This window comes from Myotis lucifugus, unplaced genomic scaffold, assembly GCF_000147115.1.
Source record: "Myotis lucifugus unplaced genomic scaffold, Myoluc2.0 scaffold_151, whole genome shotgun sequence".
Taxonomy (NCBI): Eukaryota; Metazoa; Chordata; class Mammalia; order Chiroptera; family Vespertilionidae; genus Myotis; species Myotis lucifugus.
The window spans coordinates 1,976,584-2,003,524 of record NW_005871199.1 but is presented as its reverse complement, the minus strand read 5'-3'; the positions used below and the strand labels follow the sequence as shown (position 1 = coordinate 2,003,524).

Sequence of the window (26,941 nt, the reverse complement as noted above, 5' to 3'; positions counted from 1 at the left end):
CATGTAATAGAGTTGCATCATATTGGTCATGTCACATAATAAGGCTGTGTCTGATTGGTCAGTTCTTGGTACCAGAAACCCTGCTTATATACAAGTAAGTATAAGCACCTGATTTTTTAAAAAGTCACTTTGGAGCAAAAAGGGTAAGTAAATTGATCAAAATTATACCTAATTTTTGTCAGATCAGCAAAAAAGTAGAATATATTTTTGATATGCCACAGAATTTTAGTAATTAACTTATATGTGTCAGGAGATGAAAAAGGTTGAAAATTGCTGCTCTAGGGCCATGTCCAGGGAAAGGGAGGGAATCCTAGGATCAACCAATCTCAAGCTGGCTTTCCCCAGTGTCCCTCTGCTTTGCTCCGAAACCTGAGGAAGATTTTGAGCTTTGGATTCCCAATTCCCTCAGTTAAAGTGGGTTGCAACAAGGCGACAGACCTACAGTAATTCCCTTCATATTCATTCACAGCTTTTCCTTGTCAAGTTTAAGTTAAGATGAAGGGGGCCTTAACTGATCTGGCTCAGTGGATAGAGCATTGGCCTGAGGACTGAAGAGTCCCGGGTTTGATTCTGGTCAAGGGCACATGCCTAGGTTGTGGGCTCGATCCCCAGTGCGGGGTGTGCAGGAGGCAGCCGATCAATGATTCTCTCATCATTGATGTTTCTTTCCTTCTCCCTTTCTGAAATCAATAAAAATATATTAAAAAAAAAAAAAAGATGAAGGGGGTGGCTGGAAGGGAATGAAGCCATTTCTCTCGGCCTGAGTTAGACTGAGGCTGGAAAGGATGCAGCATTTGTTCACGGCAACATGAACAGAACTTGAGCTTGTGTGGGAGGCTCAAGTTTTGATCAGATGGTATATGAAAAAGAACCAAGAAGAAACAAGAAATCTAAATAACTGATGAAAGTTTAATACATTAAAACCAGATAGTTATCACTTATATTGCATTTGCCGTTTCTGAACAATACAAAGTAGAGGCAAATAGTGACACTTCATAAAAATGTTCATTCCCCATTCCCTTCCCTAAGACCCAGCCTCCCTTGAATACTCCCTCCCACCCCCTACAGAACTTTGTCCTGAATAAAACACTTAAATACATCATAAATAGTAAATTATGAAAAAAACTAGCAAGAATTCTTTCTTTCCTTCTTGTAAAAAAGAACATGGCAGCAAAGACAGGCAGCCAGAGTCTGGCTGAGGGTGTCTAATATAGACAGTTACTCGGGGTGTGGGCTAACCTACCATCAACGTGGGGTGGGATGAAGAGGATAGTCTGGGAATTCAACAATCTGCCTGAGATGCCAGGCCCCTTCTCCTCACAGGAGGAGGAGGACCAGATGGAGAACTGCAACTCTGAGATGGGGAGGAGAGGGATCATACAGCCCCCATTCCCAACTTCTCTGCATGAAGAGAGGGGCAGGCCATGCGGCACAGCAGTGGCCTCACCGAGGCAAGAATCTGCTGGCTCCCATGAGTTTAAGAGAGATTCTCTAGCTTCATAGATATGGGCTGCCTGTTAAACAAACACAGGTGACCCTCTCTCCACCTCAGCCCCACAAACAGCATAACACTGTTAGAAAAGGTGGGAAGAATAAGGAAGAAATCTCCTTTGGAGAAGGATCTAAAATTCATTTGATGTCTTCATATTTAGAAAAAACAATCAGAATACATTTCAAATTACAAAACAGTAATAATCATTATGGCCTGGCAGTGAGTAGGATCATGCCTAAGAAGAGCCCTGATCGCCTAGCCCATGACTGCCCCACCGTTTTAACAAAAGGGGTAAAGATTACCCAAGGTCCCACTCTCTCCATTCCTTTAGCCTTAAGAAATTCATCAAGAGAGGAGGAGTTAAAGAGGAGCTGCTCCAGGCAGAGCAATCACCTCTTCCGCTTCTCAAACACCAAGGCTCTCCAGAAGAAACCCTATGAATAGGCATCTCTCCAACACTTCTGGAGTTTTGATCTGAACTGTCTGGCTTAAAATTGTGTGCTGTGCGTTATTTTTTCTTTTCCTTTTTAAGGAAAAAAAGAAGGTTGGAAGGTGGTTAAACATCTTCACTCCCCCAAAACTTTTACAAAGCTTACAGGGGTCTCCCCTTCCATAGAGAAAGAGCTATGGTAGGGATCATGTGCCAGCCAGTCTGTCCTGAGGAAATTGAGAGTCCAGCTCCTGGTGAAAGGTAGATGAGAGGGAAGAAACCACCAAGTCCAGCAGCCCCACTTGCAGCAGGAAGAATGGGTGTTTGAAAACAATTCAATTGTAGAAGCCCAAGTTGGCCAGCTAAAAACTCGTGCCATCCAACTCGGGAGTGGAGAGGAAGCTGGTTCCTCAACTGTCCAAGGCAATATGCCCATTCATGAGGAAGGGGAAGGAGAAGTTGTTCTTCAGAAAGGAGTTGGAGAGCTACCCTAGCCTCCATTATACTCCTTTTTTGATGACCAAGAAGAAAACTCAGCATTACTGGGGCAATGGCTGACATCTTGAGATCACAGAGACAGAATCTGGTTCCAGGTCTTCTGAGGTTTTCTGCTCACTGAAAGAGAAAGGGTGTCAAGTTAAGAATGAGGAGTATGAAATGAGGAAGGAAAGGAACTCAAGCTAATTTCAACCTGCCTGGCCGAGTTAATAAGTTTTCTTCTATTTCAACCTCCATTTCCAAGTACAGGGTACCAAAAGCAAAATTTTTAAAATGCAAGATTTAGGGGGCACCCAGTCCTTCTAACTTTGCCAATTAGCACCCTGCTCCACACTCCATCAGTACATCCTCTTTATACCCTTCACCTCCCCCACATCCCAGACACTTACTTGGGTGAACTCTGACTCTTCAATTTCAAGCTTTTCCAAGAGGGTTGAACTAACAGGAGGGGGAAAAACAGAGGTAGAGAAAGAATTAGAAGATAAAAAAGAAAAAAAAAACTTTCCTCTCAAGTTTATTTTCTATATTTCACTTCAGAATCAATTCAGCACTCAGAAAGAAGAGGCTAAGAAGCTACTAGATTTAGAAACATTGTTTTAATTAACTATTTAGTTTCTGGAAACTATAAAATATTTCCTAATACCCTCTTCTTCTGTCTTCAATCCCCAGGTAAGGTAGGCACCCAAATATCACTGCTGCCTGATATTCATGCCATTGTGTAATTCTCTTCTCTTGAGTGTGGGCTGGATTTAGTGATTTTCTCCTAGTGAACAGAATCTAGCACAGGTGATAGGATGCCGATTTGGAGGTTAGGTTACAAAAAGACTATAGCTTCCTTTTGGGTACATGCTCTCTTACTTGTTTGCTCTTGGGAAAACCAGTTGCCATGCTGTGAGCTGTCCTATGAAGAGGACCATGTGCTAACAAACTGAATCCTGCAAACAACTACATAAGCTTGGAAACGGATCCTCCCCTGGGTAAGCCTTCAGATGAGACCACTGCCCTGGCTAACAGCTTGACTGTAATGTCCTGAGAGACCTTAAGCCAAAGACACCCAGCCAAGCCACACCTAGATTCTTAGGCTACATAAAATATGAGACAATAAATGTTTGTTGTTTTTAGCTGCTAAGTTTTGGGGTAATTTGTCATAAACAATAGATAATAATATAACAAGAAATGAAGTGCTGCTGTAAGAAAAATCTAAAATGTGGGTGGCTTTGGAAGAAGGAAGTGAGCTTCAAGGAGAGTTTTAGTGAAAGTTTAAAAGTGCCCTAAATATACTATAGAATTTTGGACTTCAAGTGGGTTGCCAATGAGAGCTGAAAGTGAGGGAAAAAACTCGTATTAGAAAATGAAAGGGGAACCTTATAATATAGTGGAACAAAGTTTAGCAACAATGTCATCTGCAGTTATATGTAAAGTAGAATATATGCCTAATACTGGATGATCCTGTTATGGAGATTTCTAAAGCATAGTGCTACCTGATTTCTACTCCTTTTTTTTTTTTTTTGTTAATCCTCACTCGAGGAATTTTTCCATTGCTTTTTAGAGACAGTGGAAGAGTGGAAGGGAGGGAGGGAGGGAAGAAGGGAGACATGGATTGGAGACACGAGCCTTGAGCCCCAACTGGGGCAAGGGATCAAAACTGCAACCCAGGTACATGCTTTCGACCGGGAATCAAACCTGAGACCCTTCCATGTGCGGGCTGACGCTCTAACCACTGGAAAATACTGGCCAGGGCCTGATTTCTTCTTAATGCTTATGGTAAAATATGAGAGAAGAATAATAACTTAAGGGAAGGATTATTAAACAAAACGAAGCCAGGACTTGACAATAGTTTTGAAAAGTCTGAGCCTCTCTAGATAGCAAACACTGCTAAAATTCAGAAGCGTCTACAGCCCTGCACGGTGTGATCAGTGGTAGAGTGTCAGCCTGTGCACAGAAGGGTTACAGGTTCAATCCCCAGCCCCTGGTCGCCTGGGGAGCATGGAGGAGGCAAACAATTGATCGATGTCTGTCTCTCTCTCCCCCTTTCCCTTTCTCCCTTCTACTGTCTCTAAAAATCAATGGAAAAAATATCCTCCAGTGAAGATTAAAAACAAAAAAAGTAAAGAAATGGCTTCAGAGTAAGACTAAAATCCAAGGCTAAAATCCAATATCAGGAAAAAGTGGTCTAAAGTTGAAGCCATGGGTATGGACTATAAAATAGTTTTTTAATTTATTTATTTTTAATCCTCACCCAATGATATGTTTTTATTGACTTCAGAGAGAGAGAGAGAGACGGGGAGAGAGAAAGAGAGAGAAAAACACTGATGTTAAAAATATTGATTGGTTGCCTCCAATACAGGCCCCAACCAGGTATGTGCGCTGACGGAAATCGAACCTGTGACCCCTGCAGTGCACAGGAAACTCCAACCAACTGAGCCACACCAGCCAGGGCTGTAAAATGTTTTTTTAAGGCCACAGAAAAATCAAAGTTGATATTTCAGAGCACTATTCAGTCATAAATAAAAGGCCATTCAAAACATTCAAAAAGATTAAGGGTATGCACCTTACAGATCCTCTCAACAACAGGATCTCTAAGAAGCAAAGGGCTTATCTGGCTGGTGTGGCTCAGTGGTTGAGTGTCAACCTATGAACAAGGAGGTCATGGGTCAACCTATAAACCAGGAGGTCATGGTTCAATTCCCAGTCAGGGCACATACCCAGGTTGCGGGCTAGATCCCCAGTATGGAGACTGATGTTTCTCTCTCTCTCTCTCTCTCTCTCTCTCTCTCTCTCTCGCTCTCTCTCTCTCCCTCTCCCCCTTCCTCTCTGAAATCAATAAATATATATATATGCATATATATATATATAAAAGAAGGTACTTGTAGTTGAGGTTTTTGTCCAATGGAGTAAACCCAAATGACATTCACAGAAAGTCCACCAAATCTTTGAGAGAATTATCAGTAGAAACATCACCAGCTTAGACTGAAAAGAACAAAAGCAATGCAAAATGAAAAAGGACCACTCGATCCCCCAAATTCTACTGGCAAGAAGGAGGCTGAGAAAACTACTCAGCTGCAAACACAGTCTAGTGTTTAGGAAGACTCAGAAGGCAAAACCGAGAGTCCAAAAGACAGAGCTGAGAGTCATGGAGAATTATTCCCATGCTTTGAGACCTGATAAAGAAACTCGAATATTTGCTGTATTTTAGGTAGCTATGGATCGATTCCCCTGTGCCTCAAATTCGCAATCTTTTTGTACAGGAATGTGTATAGGGGTTATCTAATGTCTGTCTCACCACTGTACAGTGAGCGGGTGGTGAGAAGATAGCTTGTCTCTTCATTTCACAGGTCCACAGATTGGGAGGATCAGCACTCAAGGAGCAATACCTGGGAAGCTCACTCAAACATGGAGCGAATTTGGATAACAAAATTCTGGACTGTGAGCTGATGCTATAATGGGATGAAACTTTAGGAGACCAGGAGGGGGAATGAATTTTGCACATGGAGGGATGTGAGTCACTAGAGATCAGAGGGCGGACTTTAACAGGTGACTCCTAAGATGGCTCCCAGTGAGTCCTGCCTTCCTGGTATTCACACCCTTGTGTTATCCTTTCCTTGAGCATGGGTTAGATTTAGTGAACAGCATGGAGTACAGGTAGTAGGATGTCAATTCTGAGATTAGATGACAGAAAGAATGTGGCTTCTGCTTAGGCGCATGCACTCTGAGGGAAGCCAGATATCTGAGTTGTCCTATGGAGAAGCCCATGTGGCAAAGAACTGAGGGAGGCCCTAGCCAACAGCCAGCAAGGAACTGAGGCTCTCAGTCCAGCAACCCACAAAGAACTGAATCCTGCCCAAAACCATATAAATGAACTTGGAAATGAGCCTTCAGAAGAGGCCCTGGCCCTAGCCAACAGCTTGACCACCACCTCATGAAAGACCTTTACCCAGAGGACACAGCTAAGCTGCACCTAAATTCCAGACCCACAGAAACTGTAACATACATTTTTAATTTTAAGCCACTAAGTTTTGGGATAATTTATTATATTGTAACAGATAATTAACACGCCAGGTAACAAAACTGAAAGACAATCTTTACACTGGATTATTCTGAAAGATTGTTCACTGTCTAGGAATCTCTCTAACCTTCCATCCTACGCGGAGAACTCACTTATCTCACCAGGAGATGCAGGGCTCGCTGGGGTATTTTTACTGATTATCAGAAAAGCCTGCACACAAGCTTTCCCCACCCACAAAGGTACAGAGATGTTGGCACACGTTTTAAACCCTAAAGATGAACACTAAGGAAGGTGAACCTGAAAAAGTCTAGTGAAGAACAGAAGACAATGATCTCTGGAAAAAAAACAGTTACGGAAGTTCCTAAGGACCTAAAGAGAGAGAGAGAGAAGATTACAGAGAAAGGGGCCAAGGAACCAACCTTGTAGACAACATTTGCAAAGTCTCTCCAACTACAGGTGAAAAACAGGGGTCAGGAATAGTCGAGACCTCACTGATTTTCTCCAAAGGTGGAGTCTGAGGTAAAACATCAGGACGACCGAAGTGGACGCCTGGAAAAAAGAAAGGGGAAGAAAATCAATAAATAAAAAAGAAGAAAAAATGGGGTGGGGGAAACACAGGGAAAATTATGTAGCAACTTGGCTTTTCCTGGACAGGAATAGGAAGCAAAGGTCCTAAGCAAATAAGGACTCAGAAGGAAGGGAAGGAGTGCCCCGTCACAAGGGAACCCCAGCCCTGGCGCTGACCTGGCTCCACTTCCGCCTTTGTTGTCACTTGTGCCTTGTGTTCCCCAGAGACCGGTGGCTGGTAAGTAATGCAGGAGTTGCCGCTGGGGCCTCCTCGCCGAGAGAAAGATGAGCCAGACCGAAACTTTTTGGAAGGAGAGGGCTTCACTTCAAAAGGGAAAGAGAGAGCCTACTTAGCACCCCCCTCAGAAACCATCACCAAGACAAGGTACAAACTGCTAGCACCCCCAACACAAACACAAAGTTGTTTTTCTGCAAAGCAGGAAGAAGGGTTAATATCAACAAAGACGGGCTCTACGAACTACTTTTTAGAGGAAGGGGCATCTCAGTTCACTTCACTTTGGAAACAAGAGGGGAACCTAGAAAAAGGAGACACATACATCTCTCACCCCCTCCTACAAGCGCCCTCAATGGCTTAGCTTCCACCTGATGAGATGTTCTCTATTCCAGTGGTCGCCAACCGGTGGTCCATGGACCACTGGTCCGTGAGGCCCGAAGGTTGGCGACAGCTGCTCTATTCCATGCGCCATTCTTTAATAGTATCCTTCAGTTAAAGCTGACAAAGATGACCCTTTCACTCTATATCCTTGAAGTACTTATGCACACGGCACTATGACGACACTTTACACACTTGTCTATACATCCCTTTGAGAAGACTGTAAAAGGATTTTCCCATATTTCTTAAGACTGTGTGGGAGACTAGGTCCTCTGACTCACTGAGGGATGCCTGTGATGAGGAGATGGGAAGGAGGAGGTGGAATTTATCACTGGCAGCAGCATGAAAGGTTTGGAAAGAAGAACACTGGTACTTTCCTATCAAAAAAGTTGAGGGAAGAAAATAAGAACACCCGCTAAGCGACATCAGTAAATGCTTCAACCATTTGAACCCAGTCTGAGAACTCCTTGGCGTTAAATTTATAAACAGAAAATAGAACACTGGTAATATCCTTGCCTACTTCTGTCCATAAAAGTCTGACTCTGCCTAGCTCGGCCTGTGACATGGATCCTACACCCACACTACATATTTTTTGAAATCCCGCCAATTTCCCAAAAAAATGTCCCTCACCTCAATGACACATGTAGGGAGAGCCAGGGGGAAAGCAGCGAGCAACTTGGAAACGACTGGAACAGACAGAGTGACTGACATAAAGACAGGCAGCAGCTATCATGGAATGTGGGTAGAGCAGGAGAAGCCTCTGGCTTTGGCAGCTCCCTGACAGAGGTGTCCTGCCCCTCATCTCTTGAAGGGAGCCACTGGGGGTTCATCTGGTAGAAGCCACTTACAGGGGATCTTCTTGAACACTGTGTTGCACATGAAGCGCTGGAACCGTTCAGCGTAGAAGCCTGGGCGATGCACCGATACGGTGTCCTGCAGAGCAGAAGAGAGGGCTGCAGAGTTAAGAGATGGAGGAGGTCCAGAAAAAGAACCTCTAGTCCAAGGGCCACTTTCCCTAGGCTGAGACCCTAGTAGAAGGGTAAAACCCACAAATAAAATGAGATAGTAAGAAACTGAGGGGGGCGAATCAGAAGTGAGGGAGGCAGGAGAGCCTCTAGCTAATTGCTACTCACCCCATCATGCACCAGTGCTTTCCAAGAGTGCTCCAACTTCTTAACAAACCTGCCAAAGAAAATGTGTATTATGTGTACATGACCTTATACTTTTTTATTTTAGGGAGTTAGAGTCAATGGTAATAGAAACACTTAAAAAGACAGAGGCTGGGGAAGCACTCCCACTAATATACTGGCTTTCCAAAGAATAGACACAGTAGTACCTATTCAGTATGAGAGCAAAGATGTTTCTAGGTAGGTCAATTATCCCAAGAGAAAGGGTAGTTAATATGTCTCTGGCAAGTCAGGGATAAGAATATTTATTGTGAAAGAACAGCTAGAAGAATAGATGGGCAAGCCTCTGAGAGAGGAGTTAAAATTGGATAATATTCTGAGTCTGCAAACCAAGCACTGTCCAGTCCTTTTTAGTACCTGAAACCTTACAGGAGCAAAACTGGGGTCTTGTACAGGGTGTCCCAAAAAAATGTATGTATACTTTAACAGCTGATAGCTCAATTTTGAAAATGAAATGTACTTTAATAAACACTGCCTTTATAATTATTCATTTTTGGACACCCTATATTTATAGTGCTTCCCTCGCCATCACTTGCTTCCCTCGCCATCACTTCACTGCCTCTTAGTTCCACGGACCAATTAATAGTTTTCACAGAACACAGTGACCCTCTGTGGGTCATGGAAAAGGGGAACATGTTTCCTGCTGTCACCCAATGTGAAGTATGACTCACCTCACAGGTTTTTCAGAGAGTCAGACAAATGGTATATTTTACCCTGGTGCTTCCCAGAACTGACTCAGCTTGGGAGGGTGGTGGGGGAAAGAAGCCAAAGGACAGGCAAAGATCAAGAAAATAAATCACTGCGTGACACCCAATGAGACAAGCAGCCAGATTATAACTCGCTGCTCTCATATCAGGAAGAGTTCAGTGACAAACCCATGTTCTTCAAGAGAAATGAGGGGTTATCTGCATCCACTTTGCCCCCTAATTTGGAATTCTTATGTTTCTCACCTGTAAGACTGCAGAATGTCAATGATCCCGATATAAAGCAGCAGCCTTTCCCCTTTACTATTCCGGGCAGGGATGCCACCCATACTGAGGAAGACAAAAGGGAAAGAGAAAGACAATCTTTTGGCTAGCAGGTAACTAAACATAATGGTCCCATCTTCCATAAACTGGGAAAGAGTAAAAGACTTCCTCTGACCCAACCACTCTGGAGTATGTATTATAACCTCATCCTCTCCAAATCTCGCTAGCCTGCCTCTCCCACCCCAATTCCACCAAAGAGAATCTGAAATCACCTACTCAGCAATTTTGGGAATATTTACCCAATTAACTCTAAACTCCTTCCATCAGTACTTTCATAGTTAAATCTATGCCCACTAAGACATTCTTCTTGAGTCATATTAAAGGATACCTTAAAACCGAAACCAACTAAAAAACATCTCTGGTCCCTTCAGTAACTACACATCCTGGATAGATACATTATGATAAGATAGATGGAAATAAGTCTGTAATAAATTGCTTTTTATGAAATTCTAATATCATTTGCAGACGTGTCTAAGACTCTGAATGATCTTTTAAAAACAAGTCTTTTAATTTTGAATAGCTTTTCTTCCCAAGTGTACTACAAATCCCAAATTTAAGATACCATCCTTTCCTTATAGGCTCTTAAGAAAGCTTATTCTAGGCCCTGGCTAGGTAGCTCAGTTGGTTAAAGCATAATCCCAATACGCCAAGGTTTGATCCCTGGTAGGGCACATGTAAGAATCCAACAGTGAATACATGAATAAGTGGAACAACAAATTGATGTCTTTCTCTCCTTTTCTTTCTTTAAAATTGATAAATTTTAAGAAATATGTTTTTATTGATTTTAGAGAAGAAGGGAGAGGGAGGGAGGGAGAGAGAGAGAGAAACACTGATCAGCTGCCTCCCGCATACCCCCTACAAGGGATGAAGATTGCAACCTGGGCATGTGCCCTGACCAGGAATGGAACCAGCAACCTCTTGGTGCATAGGACAACACCCAACCAACTGAGCCACAGGCCAGGGCTAAAATCAATAAAATAAAATAAAAAAATAGCCCTAGCTGGTTTGGCTCAGTGTATAGAGCGACGGCCTACCGACTGAAGGGTCCAGGTTAGATTCTCAGTCAAGGGCATATGCCCGGGTTGCGGGCTGGATCCACAGTTGGGGGTATGCAGGAGGCAGCCAACCAGTGATTCTCTCTCATCATTGATGTTTCTATCTCTCCCTCTCCCTTCCTCTCTGAAATCAATAAAAATATATCTTAAAAAATTAAAAACAGAAAGCTCATTCTATAGTCTGTAAGCATTAACATTGTTGGCTTAACTGCTGAATCAAGGCTACTCCTTCGCAGAAGCTGCGTCCCTTCCTGAAGAAGAAATGCTATTAGCCTGTGCTCTCCTTTCCTGATGACCCTGAGCCCACTCACTGGTCTTCAGTCTCCATGGTGCCGCCTCGCCGAGCCTCGCCCTGGATAGATTCCATGGCTGTGGAATAGAGAGCCTTTTGGGGAGCTGGTTTGCGTGTATCAATTGAGTATAGTGTTTCATGGGCTGAGGGTTCTCGTTGTGCGTGATCTATGTTATGGATTGACATCAGGAGGCTATAGTCCATTATCTTGAAACTCTGCAGCACCTAATGGGAGGAAATAACATGATCTGAGCCTTGGGTGGCATGAGAAGTTTTTTCAGGACCTCACAGCTTTTCTGGTCCAATTATTCTTGATAGTGAACCTCTAGGGCTAACCACAGAATTATCCTTTTCTTCTCCTAGTCCTTGGAGAAAAGCTATCAGCCTCCTCTTGGCTGCTCTTCATTTGTATCCCCTCAGCTTTCTTTCATTTGAGTAAACACAAAATAGGCAACTGCCTAGCTCACAAGATACCCTTTGTTCTTTCCTTTTTTCTCTTCACAAAAACATCATTATATTCTCAAGGGAATAAGAAATACATATCTGTGCTGTAAAGAATCCACAAGGAGGGTCTGGTAAAAGTATACTTTGTGAAAGAGCAGATCTGTTGCAAGACCTAATACAATCAGCTTCAATTCAGTTCAATATTTACTGAATACCTACCATCTATAGGCACTGTGCTTACTAATGGGGAATACAAAGATACTTAAGAGAGTTTCTGTCCTCTAGAATGTTATAATCTAGGAAGAGAAACAAAAGTGAAAATAAATACAGTCTAATGTGTACAATGGAAGTGCTTACATAATTGAGGAGCAGTCTACAGGTCAGGAAGTAATACATACATAGAGTTATGAAAGATAAATTACAGAGAAAATAAGTCTAAGTATATAAAGGAAAGAATATTTCAAGGTCTGGAGGCATGAAACAGCATGTTATGTACAGGGAGGTATAATTTGGTATTTCTAAAACATAAAATACAAAGGCGAGGTGAGGCAGATTAGAGAGGCTGGCAGGGGTAAGACAATGACAGGTCTGATATGTTGCATTAAGGAGCTTGGATCATATCCTATAGTTCTCACCACTCGTCCTCTACCCAGAACAGGGTGAAAAAGGGTTTATTCTCACCAGTCCAGGAGCTCACTTCGGTGCTATACCTCAACCACTTAGGTAGGTGAATGGAGTAAGAGATGAAGAGAATAGGATTGACTCTTATGTATAGTTTGACGAGATCGGGCGCGTTCAGGGTGGTATGGCCGTAGACGACTCTTATGTATAGTTTGAAAAAAATATTTGTTCCACTATGTTCCTAGTCCTTACAACCAAAGGAGTCAAACTAAAATAGACATTATCCTGAAATAGATGTAGAATAAGCAAAGCCAGTTAGAGAAAAAAATACCAGAGATGTAGAAAAATCAATAGGGAAAGATGTCACCAAAAGAAGATATGTTAAAAAAGTGGAAATAGTTAACTGTCAAATGCTTCAGAAAATTCAACAAAACCTAGAAGTCCTTTCTATTTGGCATTTCTGTAGTCAATGGGGAGAGTGGTTCAACTGAAGTGATGAGAACAAAAGCCAGGACACAGTGAGTTGAGGCAGAAATAGGAAAAGAGAAAGAAAAGGAAGAAATATAAGCATCATTAAATGCAGACATTGAAAAAAATCCTCCTAATTTTAAGATAGAAGAAGTAAGCTTGTTTGTGTGTAGAAAGAAAATAGTCAGTAGAGGCTGAAGCCAAAGGTGGAAAAGGAAGCAAGTTATGAAGCATGATCTTAAAGAAATAGGAGGAAATGGATCTAGAGGACAAAAGGGGTTGACCTGGAATAAGCCACCAAGTTGGTTAAGAAAGGAGATTAAGGATGGTTTATAAATTAGTGATGGGGCAGGACAAAGGGATGGAATGGAATAGGAAGTTGAGGTGGTTTCTTGAGAAACAAGGCTGGGGGATGGAAGTTAAAAAGTGGTTTGACAAACATACAAAGAAACAAAAACAAACTCACAGATACAGCAAGGTGGTTACCAGCAGGAAAGGGGTTGAGGGCGAGAGCAAAGAAGGGGAAGGGGATCAGATACACGGTGACAGCAGGAGACTAGATTCAGGTAGCAAGCACATAATAGACTGTACAGATGTCGTATTATAAAGTTATACATCTGAAATTTATATTCTATTAACTGTTACCCCAATAAATTTAATTTGTTTTAAATGGCCAAAAAAAGTGGGTTAGTCCGGCTGATGTGGCTCAGTGGTTGAGCATTGACCTATGAACCAGGCTCTCATGGTTTGATTCCTGGTTTCAGGCTAGATCCCCAGTAGGGGACGTGCAGGAGGCAGCCAATCTATGATTCTCTTTCATCATTGATGTTTCTATCTCTCTCTCCCTCTCACTTCCTCTCTGAAATCAATAAAAATATATATTTTTAAAAGGTGATTTGAAGAGAGTGCCAATTATCTGAACTCTCTGAGAGAAACAGAAAATGGACTGATGAGGGAAACTGAAGGCCCAGGGGGAGATGGATATCATACATCTACAGAGATGCCAGTACACACAGCTGTGTGAGAACAGCCAGCTTCCAAGATATAAATTTAGATTTGGCAGGCAGGACCAAGATCTGAGGAATGATGGTGCTGGTATGAAAATAAGACAGTATGATTATGAAGCCCAGGGTAGATAGAGAAGGAAATAAAGCCAGATGGGGGAGGAGACACAGAGAGGAAGTAAAAATGTAAAGGCTTAACAATGATCTAGTGTAAAAATTATTTTAAATGAAGCCTGGGAAATATGAAGTGAAGGAACACTCAAATCTCCCATAGATTTGAAGCCCAAGGACAACCACGCTGTTTTAGTGATTGAGATTTTTGGTGTCTGTGAGAGAAGGGAATCTGACAAACTCACCAAACAGTCACGCTGCAGGGTCTTACAGAGAGCATTGTACATATCAGCATCCAAAAAGAGACCATCAGGTATGTCTTGTAAGAAGTCCAGGTCTTTAAGGGTGGGGAGAGGCTTTTCTCGCTCTTTTTGGGAAGCCCGTCGTTTGTAGGTTGAGCCCTTGAGGTCATATTTGATATGCATCTTAACTGACCGTGGTAAGAGGTTATTCATTACCACAATTCGAATATTCTTACCACCTGCCTGCACACAGTACAGTCCATAGAATTTAGGCAGCAAAGTCCGAGGGTTCTGGTTGAGGTTCTAAGGGCGCGAAAACAAAAAGTAGGAGAGTAACTTAGCTGACTTTCAGTGAAATTCAAGGGCAAAAGCTGCCATCCACCTTCATTCATCTATTACTTGGGATTCAAGTACAATCTGTCTGCCCATAACCAAACACCATATACCATATTTGTTTGAAATTTCCCAATGCATTTAATGATGGGATCATCACCAAGCTGAGCCACAGACTCTCCAATATAGTAATCAGTTAGGATACTGAATGTTTGATGAGTATATTCCTTTAGGAGAGGTTTAAGAGAAGACAGCATTGAAAAAGTCTTAACTCTTAGCCCGTGGTATAGTATATTCTTGTGTATGATGAGAGGCAAAGGAGAGTCTCCTAATTTCTCCAGAATTCCCAAGAGCAGTCAGTCGAGTAAGATCAGATAGAGTATTGTCAAGGAAGTAAACAACCCCATTCTCCAATGTAGGAGCTGAGCTAAGAATAGAAAGCAAAATCATCACTGCATCCTTTAAAAAAATTTTTTTAAACATTATTTTATTTATTTTGAGAGAGAGAGAAATATTTGTTGTTACAGTTTGTCCCAGTTATTTATGCATTCATTGGTTGATTCTTGTATGTGCCCTGATTGGGGATAGAACCTTCAACCTTGACATATCAGTACGACACTCTAAGCAACTGAGCTACCTGGCCAGGGCCATCATTAAATCTTGCCTTTGGATAGGACAGTCTAAGCCAAATAACACTTAAAATAGGACAGCCTGGCTGGCATGGCTCAGTGGTGGAGCATCAACCTGTGAACCAGAAGGTCACAGTTTAATTCCGGGTCAGGGCACATGCCCGGGTTAGGAGCTTGATCCCCAGTGTGGGGCGTGCAGGAGGCAGCCGATTAATGATTATCTCATCTGTGATGTTTCTATCTCTCTCCCTTCCTCTCTGAAATCAATAATAATATATGTTTAAAAGTGCTGACATTGTTTTGCCCCACAGAAGACAGCCTCCCCAGCCTTGTCCAGGAGTAAAGAGGGCAGCACAGGTAGCCATGCTCCTCTTCCCCTCACCATGTAGTATCCTGGAAGCAGCTTCTGTAGAAACTCCGCCTCTTTATGCTGGACTGTTTTAATGATGAATTCGTCATCACTGGACACGTAGAAGAGGGAACCACTAGCCCCAGAATTGCAGAGTTCAATCAGCGGCTCACTGCAGAGGGAATACTGAGCCCCAGAGAGAAGACAACAAGAAGTTCAGAAATACCAGGACCTGCCCAACCAGAAATCAACTGCAGATGAAATTCTGTTCCAAAAGAAAACTAGAGTAAGACTATGGAGTGAGGGGGCTCCAATATAGGGTCATGAGATGCGGAAGCTTACCAAGTAATCATCAGGCCGGATACCAAATAATTCTCGAAAGTAGCGGAAAGCAACAGGTGCATAGGTTTTGAACCGAAAGTCATTGTAGTGATGAGCAGGGGTCAGGTTGCTCCCTTCACTGTGGGGTTAAATAGAAGAAGCCATAAATTACCAGACCCTGTTATCCAGGGAGTCCACCCTGGGAGTCACCCAGAGGCAGAGTCAATACATCCCTTCTGATAGAACCAGAGGGATTAGATGAGTCCATTACTTAGTGGGACAAAAGCACAACATGGGATGCTAGCCCGTTTAGCTTAGTGGATAGAGCATCGGCCTGCGGACCGAAGGGTCCCAGGTTAGATTCCAGTAAAGGACGCATGTTGGGGTTGCAGGCTTGGTCCCAGTGTGGGGCATGCAGGAGGCAGCTGATCAGTGATCCTCTCTCATCACTGATGTTTCTATTTTTCTCTCTCCCTCTCCCTTCCTTTCTGAAATCAGTAATTTAAAAAAAAAATGTGTTTTTTTAAAAAAGCACAACATGGGGATGAAAACATGAGCACATGCATGGAATTGGTTTTTTGTTTTTGTTTTTTAGGGCTCATTCTTTAGGCCAGAGGCTCATGGAAACATCCAAAGGACAGCATCTATTCTCCACATTCTAGTGTCCCATATCACCCTGATTAAAATCAGGTTAAGAATTGGACACATGCCTAAATTAGACCAAACCCCTAAAAGTGGCCTGAGGGTAATATGAAAAGGCACACTTTCCAGGACATTGTCCTGAACATTAACCTCTTTACCTGGGGAAGAAGATACTCTCCACCACGTAAAAGTCTTGCATGAGGACATCCCGCTCTGGTTTGGTACTCAGACTCCCTACAGTGTGAGTAATGCCTAACTGAATGGCACCTTTCAAGGCTGATGAGGTTGTCTGAAAACAGAAAGGAAATAAGGGCAAAATTTCTAGGATTAAATCTGATCATAGCAGTAAAAACTCAGGAGGGAGAGCCAGAAGGAGCACTTAAAGCAAACGCCCTTCTAAGTAGTTCATCCTAACCCAGTTTCCCCATCCCCATGTTTTACATTGCAGTTTAGCTTGGCAAAGAATGGAAGGGCCTAAAGATACAGAGTAGCAAAGGTAGGACTGTCCTAGCCAGCCTAAGCTAGGCAAGATGTTCCCTCCTCTCCATATTTATATTTGGAAGATACATTGTATTGAGAGAACAATCTTAGGTCTCACTCCAAAAGTTCCTTCCCCCAGAGTATCTGGGGCCCCCCCAAACATTTTATTCATCTGATATAGGATGCAGTTAAAATTAACTAATATTCTGGTTATCTACCCAGCTATAGACGCCTCAGTCCTCTAAGGCAGGGCTTGATTGGTGTTCTGAGGACAATAGAGTGGCAAAAAACAGCAACAAAAAATTCCTAACTGAAAAAGCCTGGAAAAACTCAATTTTAAATCTAAAAACTTCTCAGAAATTATCACACTATGGTTAAAACACAAATGCAAGAGCCCCACTCTTACAATCTAGGATTCCAATCCCATGGAAAAATATCACATCACCTACATATGTGCTGTCCAGTACAGTAGCCTCTAGCCACACATGGCTATTTAATTTTAAGTTAATTAAAAATTTGCTTCTTCAGTCTTACTAGCCACATTCAAGTATGACTAGTGGCTACCATAATGGGTAACAAACAGTACATTTCAATCACTATAGAAAGTACTATTAGACAGTTTTGTTCTACATCATTTTCCTCATCCCTAACTCTCACCAGATATTACTTGTATTTCTACTTAGTCCTCACTGGGCATTAAAATTATAACTGGCGTTTTTAAGTGTCTGCCTCTCTAATTAGACTAGAAACTCACCCTTTTGTCTCAATGTTCGGCATATAAAAAGAGCTCAATAAATGTCTGTTAAGTTAACATGGGCCTCAGTACCCATTCCTAGGGAGTCAGGTCCCTGATTGAAAATGAGTCAGTCTACCTCTATTACTTGGGACAAATGCAATAAAGGCAGAGAACAGACACAAGAATATTGTATGTGAGCCAGAAACAGAACTCCAAGAAATCTGCATGCCCTATATCAGACAAGGCACAGCTGCTAAATGGGAGGTTGAATACTGTCCCTTGGGGAGGGCTAGGCATCTCCAAATTAGTCCAGAACCGAAGACCTGAGATCACCCCAAGATGCTTTTCTCCAGTTTTCCCTTCATCAGTTCAATTTTCTATTCTTAGCTAGTACTACTATCTTTCCAATCCATTAGAAAGCTCAAAAAGCAGGTGTTCTAGGCCCTCTTCACCAACTGAAACTACATTCTTTAAAAAAACACATGCCCTGACCAGTGTGGCTCAGTAGGTTGGAGCTTGGTTCCATACACAGAAAGGTTGTGGGTTCGATGCCTACAGGAGGCAACTGATCAATGTTTCTCTCTCACACTGATGTTTCTCTCTCCCCCTCTTTCTCTTGCTTTCTCCCTCTCTCTTCTTCTCGCTCTAAAATCAATAAAAACATCCTCGGGTGAGGATTAAAAAAATAAAAAATTAAGGTGAAGAAAATCTTTAAAAAGCACACTGTTAAGAAGAAACAAAGGAAAACACTGACCCGATGTCAGTCTGTATCACCAGGCTGGGGGAGATATGGCCTTGATTTTATGTACATCCAGCACCAGAGGAAAGATCAAAAGACTCAGAGACATGATTCCGCCCAGCTGGCGTGGCTCAGTGGTTGAGTGTCCACCGAACCAGGAGGTCACTGTCAGGGCACATGCCCCAGTTGTGGGCTCCATCCTCAGTGTAGGGTGTATAGAAGGCAGCCAATCAATGATTCTCTCTCATCAGTGATACTTTTATCTCTCCCTCCCTCTCCCTTCCTCTCTGAAATCAGTAAAAATATTTTTTTTAAAAAGAGAAACATGGTTCCCTGAAGCAAGGGAAGAATGACATTCAGGGCTTGAAAATTGTTTATACCTAACAGGGAAGTCCAGTTTCTTCAGCTCAGCGAAATAGCAACCACCATCAGATTTGTCCATGAACAACATTCTCATTTAGTCATACATATACAGATAAACGATATCTCACTTCACCCTTTGTGAAGTAAACGCTAAGGTCCAAGTTGTGTAATAGCTATTGTGCAAAGGCTTAGGATATCAAGAAATGGGAGAGAATAAGGAGAATATCAAGGGGACAGGACTACCCCTTCCTGAAGATGAAAGGGTTCCACCCAGACACACCTTTTTATATGTCGTCTCTCCTGAGGAATCAACACCTCTGTGGCCTATTTTCTTGATGGACATGCCAGGGGCATAAGGCACCTAGAAAAAGAAGAGTCAAGATTAATATATAATTCCCACGTAATACACCAAACAGCTACCATGACGACAAACCAAAACATTCAACATACCCTTTTTAGGTTATGAACATTTATAAAATCTTCAGAAGACCCACCCTATGCAAACACACAGCTACAGTGTTGCTTCCCAGTGAATTAACTGGCTGAAAGAACACAGAAGAAAACCCGAGGGATGTATATTTCACCTTTGGTCCTCAGAATGACAACACAGAAAGTAAAAATGAGTATAATTAAAGAAAAGTGGAAACAGGAGAAGTTCAAAAAAGCAAGACAGGTTACAAGTAGAGTTCCACAGTTCCCCTCTTTTTTTCACCAGCTTCCTTTCAGAAATTACTACCTCTCTAACCTTCAATCTAATCTGAATACCAACTGCTCAAACTGAATTTACCATGAGAAATTATCTTGCCACTGGCAAATGCAAGTACTGCGAGGCCAGGAATGAAAAGGCTGAGGCAATAAGATGACTCCTCTGAGATAGTGTATGGGCCTCAGTGCCTTGAAGAGATTCCTGAGAACATAATATGCCTTTGTTTTCTACCCATATATCAGCCCCTGAAATAAGGAAGAGGTAAAACCAGTAGAGCAGAGCCTAGATGGCTATTCCCCACAGCCAAAATGCCAGCACAACAGACAGGAAGGTATTCTTCATGATGTCAATGCTAATTAAGTTAACAAGCCAGAAGGCAAGAAGGCTAGTGAAAATAGGATGTCACGATCTTAGGACTTGATATTCAAGTTCTACTTCTTGCTAAGGCTCTTAGTGCTAGAAAACCATCTATATATAACCTCACAGTTCTTAGAACAGTGGTTCCCAACCTTCCTAATGCCGCGACCCTTTAATAGAGTTCCTCATGTTGTGGTGACCCCCAATTTCATTGTTACAAATTGAACATAATTAAAGCATAGTGATTAATCACAAAAACAATATGTAATTATATATGTGTTTTCCGATGGTCTTAGGCGACCCCTGTGAAAGGGTCGTTCGACCCCCAAAGGGGTCGCGACCCACAGGTTGCCAGGACAAAAGGATCCACATTCTGAAGCCTCGTCATACAACCCAGGAGAGAGGCAAGAAGAGGGCTGAGAAGCAAGTTAAGCAAATGGAAAACATTCTGCACAGAAAAAAAAAGTAGGAAATTTAGCTTCTGTATGGTTAAACGAAGATATTCAAATTCACTGAAGCTGTGCAACCAGAGGCAGTAACAGCAAAAAAAAAAAAAGAGTAGGTTTTAGTGTTGGATTGTCTGGGTCTGAATCCTACACTTATCAATCCCACTTATTAACTATGTGACTTTGGGCAAGTTACAGAACCTCTAATCCTCACTTTCCTCATCTGTAAGACATGAATTACAGTACTTCCCTCATAGGAGTTGTTTGCAAGATTACAGGTCACTTAGGTACATTATTTATTCTTTGGTACATTAAAAATGTATTAAATTGCCCAGCTGATGTGGCTCAGAGGTACTGCATCGACCCATGCACCAGGAGGTTACCGGACAGAGCACATGCCCAGGTTGAAGGCTTGATCCCCAGGAGAGGGCATATAGGAGGCAGCCGATCAATGATTCCCTCTCATCATTGATATTTCTATCTCTCCCTCTCCCTTCCTCTCTGAAATCAAGTATACTTGTGTGTGTGTGTGTGTGTGTATATAAAAGTATATATATATATAAAAGAATCAACCAATGAATGCATAAATAAGTAGAACAACAAATTGATGTTTCTCTCTCTCCCCCTTCCTCTCTCTTTACAATTTATAAAAAATTAAAATAAATAAACTGCAACAAAAGTAGAGTTGCATAATTTCTAGCTCACCAAACAGATATAAGAACTCTGTCTAGCTCCTGATACTTAAACAGGGGGGAAATAAAGATGTCAGAACCAGCCCTAACCGGTTTGGCTCAGTGGATAGAGCGTCGGCCTGCGCAATGAAGGGTCCCAGGTTCGAGTCCAGTCAAGGGCATGTACCTTGGTTGCGGGCACATCCTCAGTAGGGAGTGTGCAGGAAGCAGCTGAATCGATGTTTCTCTCTCATCGATGTTTCTAACTTTCTCTCTCCCTTCCTCTCTGTAAAAAAATCAATAAAAATATATATTAAAAAAAAAAAAAAAAAGATGTCAGAACCAGGTATCCTTCTGGTTTTAGAACCAATGTATCAATAAGAAACTTACCTTGCCGAAACCGGTTTGGCTCAGTGGATAGAGCGTCGGCCTGCGGACTGAAAGGTCCCAGGTTCGATTCCGGTCAAGGGCATGTACCTGGGTTGCGGGCACATCCCCAGTAGGGGATGTGCAGGAGGCAGCTGGTCGATGTTTCTCTCTCATCGACGTTTCTAACTCTCTATCTCTCTCCCTTCCTCTCTGTAAAAAATCAATAAAATATATTAAAAAAAAAAAAAGAAACTTACCTCAGATGCCATGGCTCTCTTGTTTCCAGAAGCTGTTAAAAAAAAATAAACAAAACACAATTATAAGTGTGTACACACACCCACTCAGATATCTCTATCCTGCACACTGAAACAATCAGGGTCTGAGTCAAATTAAACCTAACAATGAGCTCCGGCCTCTCGCTCTGTGATACCGTTTGGACAGAGATTTTAAAAGTCCCTTCCTCGTTCTCCCTAATATTCATAGAGCCCTTGAGTACATTCCATTCCTGTTCTAGTCCCTTTTCTTACTCAAGTGTTCATATTTTCTCTGGGAAATAGACCTGTTCTTGATACATCAGAGTCAGAGGGTCTCATTTGATACCATGGCTGAAAGAGAAAGGGCATAAGAGACCCAAAACTAATTGGAAAGTCTGGGGCTTGATTAATATTTTTTTCCTGTAGAACTAAAAGGGTGAGAATTTTTAGAGCATATCTGTGGTGATTTACTTCTCTTTAATTATTTCAGCTCTTCAGAAAGAGCTGATCTGTGAAGAAGAAAGAGGCTAAGGATGAGAAAATGCAAAATCGAAATAATGAAAAAGCATTCAGTGCAAGCAGAAACTGATTCTGCATCCCTACAGCCTCATCTTCATTTCTGCTGTAAACTCAACAGGAATTTGTTGGCATTTACTTACTAAAGTTTTACTGACTATTTAATCAGTGCAGGCATGTGTGCAGTTAAATCTCATTATTATTTATGACTTTTATCCATTTAATTTTAGAAAAGATTTCAAGAATAAGTATGTTCAGAAAGTGACAAAAGATTATCTATAGAAAAATGTATTCTGATTAAGTCAATTCTTCAGGGGTTGCCATCCCCATAACCTTCATCCATGATCACATCAGAGATACATCATCACTCAGGAAGGCAAACCTTCCTTCCCATTTCATATTGGAGAATGTTGGCCTTTGTCTTCATAGATTACTGATTATCACATCAATCTAGCTCTGAATTCAAAAGGAATAAAGATTAGCCATATTAAAGAAAATTAAAAAGAGGAGTCCAAATGGGATGAATCTTCAATAACATAATACCTGAGTAGGAAGACACTAGTTTCAGTCCATATATAAAGATTAATGTTGAGGCAGCAACAGGGACACATGGGATTGAGGATAATCAGGTAAAGCCCTAATTATAATTGTTTAAGACAAATGGTCAAGCGCCTTGAGAATTTCAGAATATAGCTGGGCTCAGAGAGGTTAGAACAGCTCCTAGTAGCACAGACCAAGTATTTCTGGTACAATAAGCAGAGCAGCAAAATTCCCTTCCTCATGGTGAGTCAGAGTGGCAAAAAATGAAGAGCACGATAGTTTTCATTTCTCTTCCAAAAAAGGAGGCAAGGGAACTCTCACTTAGCTGTTAGGAGACATACTGCATAAAATAACCCCCCAAAAATGGGAGGAAAAAACATCAGTGCCCAATAATCGACATCTTTTGTAGGATGCTTCATTTTCAATAATGCTGACTTCAGCTGGGTGAAAGATTAGGCAAATGAGGGCTGGAACCCTAAGCAAAAGCCAGGACGACTCAGATTTATAATTAAAACTCTACTGACTTACTACAAAATTTAAGGTGTCTGCCAACAAAAACAATAGTCAAAGTTTTTATATATTACAACCTTTTAGCCAAGAGCAAGTCAACATGCTGAACTATTAAAAAATTCGAAGACCTGGGTTCAAACCCTTGTTATATCAGGCAAATTGCTCTCTATGTTTAACTAAAAGAAAAGAACCTAAATTAGGTTATAGAAAGATTAGATAAGGTAAATTCAAAGTACTTTATGGACTATGAAGTGCTAAACAAATATGTTGCCAGATGTGATTTCTAATGCAAGAGCAAAGTTGAGTCCACAGTAAGGTTTAATGTTCAATTACCTAGAACATCATAAAATGTTAATTAGCATTTCAAAGTACTTGGCTCCTCCCAACTCCCCCCCACCCCAACATACCCTCCTGAAAGAACACACACATAACTATGGAATCAGTGATTCTCAATGAGGAAATCGGTATACTTTCAGTTGTGAAGACAAACACTGATTCTGGACTCCTTGATCGGTACCTGGCCAACCCACTTTTCCCCCCAAGGAAGGGGTTTGGAAGGGATCTGGAAGAACCAAGAAAAGCCAATATCTAGTCCTAGTTTGACAGTCTCACCTACAAAATATGCAAGGAGTAATTGGACAAGTTAAATAATGGAGGGGGAAAAGCAGATAAATGATTTCAAGGCAGGGTCTAAGTTTGGGGCTTTCTAACTTCCAAAAGTTCTACTTTGCTAACTTTCCTGGTTTTATGACACAAACATATAGCTCTAGGGCTGCTAACTCTTGCAAAGTATGCAGAATGAGGGTGGGAGAACTTCACTCAATGGAATTTTGGTGCCAACTACTTAGCTATCTCTAACTGCAAAGCTGGGATTAACCCAAGTACACTAGAACTGAAGCAGTTAGAAAGATATTGGGGTTTAACAAATAATAGAATAAATAATAGGGAGGAGAAGAATCAGGACCCAAGACTCATTCTCTGTCTTGCCTTAAGTTTTGCCCCTTGGGCACAGATCAGAGCTCTAACCTACCAAAGATGAATGGAAGGGAAGAGAAAAATGCTTAGAGAATTTTGCCAGTGTTGGTAAAACACCCAGTGCGGTTCAGAAACCCAATGAAGAGCAGAGTGACATTTCAGGAAACCAGGTACCATCCGCTAAGGATTGACCAAATAGCCCAAAGCTCTGCCAATGAGAAATTGTCCACTGAGGAAGTACATGAGACTAAAGAGTCACCAGCACTGTACCTGTTCACCTCATAATCAAGCTCTCTTCTTTACGTGCAGTGAAAGAATGGGGGGTGGGGGGAGCCGCGGAGGGAAGGGGAGGAGGAGAGAAGTGGGGGGGAAAAAAGAGAAAGAGGTAAAAGACCAACTCAGCATGGCAGTAACCGGCTTGGTAATAATGCCAGCCAACCACTGAGATTCATCCCTATGAATAACACTAAAACATTATTCAAAAGAAAGTTTGTTTTCTAGCATCTCTGGAAAATACTTTCTGATAAGGATATAGCACCACTTTATAATCCCTATCCATGATCCATATATATCATCCTCTTTTTGGGTAGGGAAATTGAATGGAGAGTAGAATTCCAATGTTGAAATTAACTTTTTTTCAAAGAAAAACTTTTTTCCTGAGTAATTTTGGAACCTGCTTCTCCCCTTCTAAGTCAAAACTCTGGAGGGCTATTATCAATATGGCTACATTATCATTAGTTCACTCTAGGAAATGTGGCATGTGCTGTAAGAAAGAAAGAGAGCCCATTACCCAACAGTGGGTTATAGAAGCTGACAGCTTAGCTATAAAAGCTATCGAGAAGGTTCTACACTAGCTTCTCCTCGTTGGCTTAATTTTAACACATCTCAGCACAGTTCGATGCAAAATTATTTCTGCTCCTCTCCATTCACTTATTCAACAACTACTTATTGGTCACCTGTTATATGTCAGGAATTATGCTAGGTACTCTTGGAAGTTATGTTCCTGACCTGGAGGAGCTCATAATATTTCTACCTTTTCTCCATCACTTGGGCATCTCCATATTATCCTACTTCACCTTAATGGTGACTATAAGACTACAATGAAATGCTGACACATTTTTAGAAAGGCTATCTCTCTCCACTGACCAAACAATGTATATTTTTATAGCACTTTAAAGTTTACAAACATATATCTTGTTTGGCCCTCAAAATAATACAACAGGATGTGGGAATTGTTTTTAATTAAGAGCTTAAGAGAGGTATCCACCAAATATAATGTGTAAAAGTTGTTTGGATGATGTTTAGAAAATAAGCTACAGATTTCTGATACAGAGGCCCTGAGAGGAGAAATAACCTTTTTTAATTTTGAAGATGTGACACTGCTACCATGGTAATATTACAACTCCCTCTCCCCTCAAAATAGATTCCTTATCTGTAGAGATACATTCCGAACTATTTATGGCTGAAATCACATGAAGACCGAGTTCTCTTTAAAAAAAAATCCCAGGGAGTGGAGGTGGAAGACTGGAGAATAATAGATGCAAATTTGGCAAAATGTTGCTGTTGAAGCTAGCTGATGGGTAATGGTGGTTCATTACACTATTCTCTATACGTTGTGTATGTCTGAAAAAATTTACAATTAAAAGTTTAGTGAAAAAATACCATAGATGAAAAGAAAGCAAGTCTAGATAATCAAGCTTCTTCATCTGAGCTGGCTTCTTTCTGAGAGGTTTTCTCTAGTAAAACTAAGCATCAAGGATGAAGCACTAACAGAAATTGCTTTTTTATTTTACAGAATTCCCAATTCATGTCCATAGTTTATTTCCTTCATGACTATGAGACTCCTCCTTATTAACAGGCCCTGGACCAAGAAGCACTGTAAACAACTAGCTAATGTTGCTCTACTGGAAGCAAAAAAATAAAGCCATGACAAACAGGCTTCATCAGAAATAATAATGGTTCAAGTAACTTATCTTTGAGTGGGTCAATAGATGATATAGAGCTAATCATAGTAATTTCAAGCCCTACTTCCTCTACAGAAAGAAGAAAATGAAAAAGACCTAAAGAACCATTTTTTGGGATTTATTTTTTTTTAACTCTAGCCTGGGTATGTTCAGTCTGGCTAAAATCTATAACTGTTAATGAAAGTTGATTTTTAAATAGAATAAGTTGAGAACTTAGCTTTTCAGTCCCCAAGTGAAGCTACTGTCCACTTTTAAGCTAACAAATCAATAACCATTTATATTAAGAAAAAAAATCATTCAGAAAGGGCCTTTATGATTTGTAGTCTAATTTTTTTTAAATAAATAAAAGCAAAGCATAAGGATGTGCTCAAAATCAGAGAGCAAAGCTGGTGACCAGGCCAGAATTGGAATCCATATTCCTAACCCCCAATCAACTCTTTTTCCTAAACCATCTTTTTGTTTTCATTTCCTGGTGATCTTGAGTCTAGGAGGGACAAGAAAGCACCTAGAGAACTAGAATGCTCTAACAAACACATCTCGAAACTGCTAATGGACAAGATGAACATATGTTTTCTTCCCTGGAGGTACCCCCTTCCCTTGGGACAAGAAAATGTATTTTTCACATTCCCTGATAGAGGATTAAGAGCAGAGTCCTCCTCCTTCAGTTCTTCTCAAGTAGATTAACAATAACAACACTGTTCTTCTGGTAACAGTCATAATGTCACCAGCAAAAATAGGTCTCACTTCTCTTAGTGAGATTATCCTTGTTCTGAACCACACAATGCCAGTGTCTAGGAACAAATCTGTCTTTCAAGTCTGATACTTGAAAGAGCAGCGTCACAGACATTAAGGTCCTCACTAAGTAGCAGAAAGTATGTCTTGGCAGTAAGACCAAAACAACTTTAATAGAGGCGGAAGCTCCTTTTATTTCAGACCAGCTTTCCTCTTGGTGCATGAGGGACCTTGACTTGCTCTGATTAAAA

The 26,941-nt window shown here is 41.4% G+C and overlaps 1 protein-coding gene across 11 annotated transcripts in view; it reads right to left on the bottom strand.

Moving 5' to 3' along the window:
- Positions 1-889: 889 nt before the first annotated feature.
- PIP5K1A (phosphatidylinositol-4-phosphate 5-kinase type 1 alpha) overlaps positions 890-26,941 on the bottom strand; it is a 38,719-nt gene continuing 12,667 nt past the window's right edge. For 4 of the 11 annotated variants that reach the window (XM_023759221.1, XM_014461316.2, XM_014461314.2 and 1 more), the window contains 14 exons: positions 21,457-21,488; positions 18,931-19,011; positions 16,491-16,621; positions 15,712-15,829; positions 15,403-15,555; positions 14,062-14,361; positions 11,188-11,393; positions 9,744-9,827; positions 8,740-8,788; positions 8,455-8,539; positions 7,171-7,317; positions 6,846-6,975; positions 2,810-2,858; positions 890-2,537 (listed from right to left, as the gene is read on the bottom strand). In XM_023759221.1, coding sequence (XP_023614989.1) covers positions 2,535-2,537; positions 2,810-2,858; positions 6,846-6,975; positions 7,171-7,317; positions 8,455-8,539; positions 8,740-8,788; positions 9,744-9,827; positions 11,188-11,393; positions 14,062-14,361; positions 15,403-15,555; positions 15,712-15,829; positions 16,491-16,621; positions 18,931-19,011; positions 21,457-21,488 — 1,568 coding nt within the window. In that variant the 3' untranslated portion in view covers positions 890-2,534. Of the gene's footprint in view, positions 2,538-2,809; positions 2,859-6,845; positions 6,976-7,170; positions 7,318-8,454; positions 8,540-8,739; positions 8,789-9,743; positions 9,828-11,187; positions 11,394-14,061; positions 14,362-15,402; positions 15,556-15,711; positions 15,833-16,490; positions 16,624-18,302; positions 18,435-18,930; positions 19,012-21,456; positions 21,492-26,941 lie in introns of those variants that run through there. The other 7 variants (XM_014461318.2, XM_006095254.3, XM_023759222.1 and 4 more) reach the window with 6 other exon arrangements.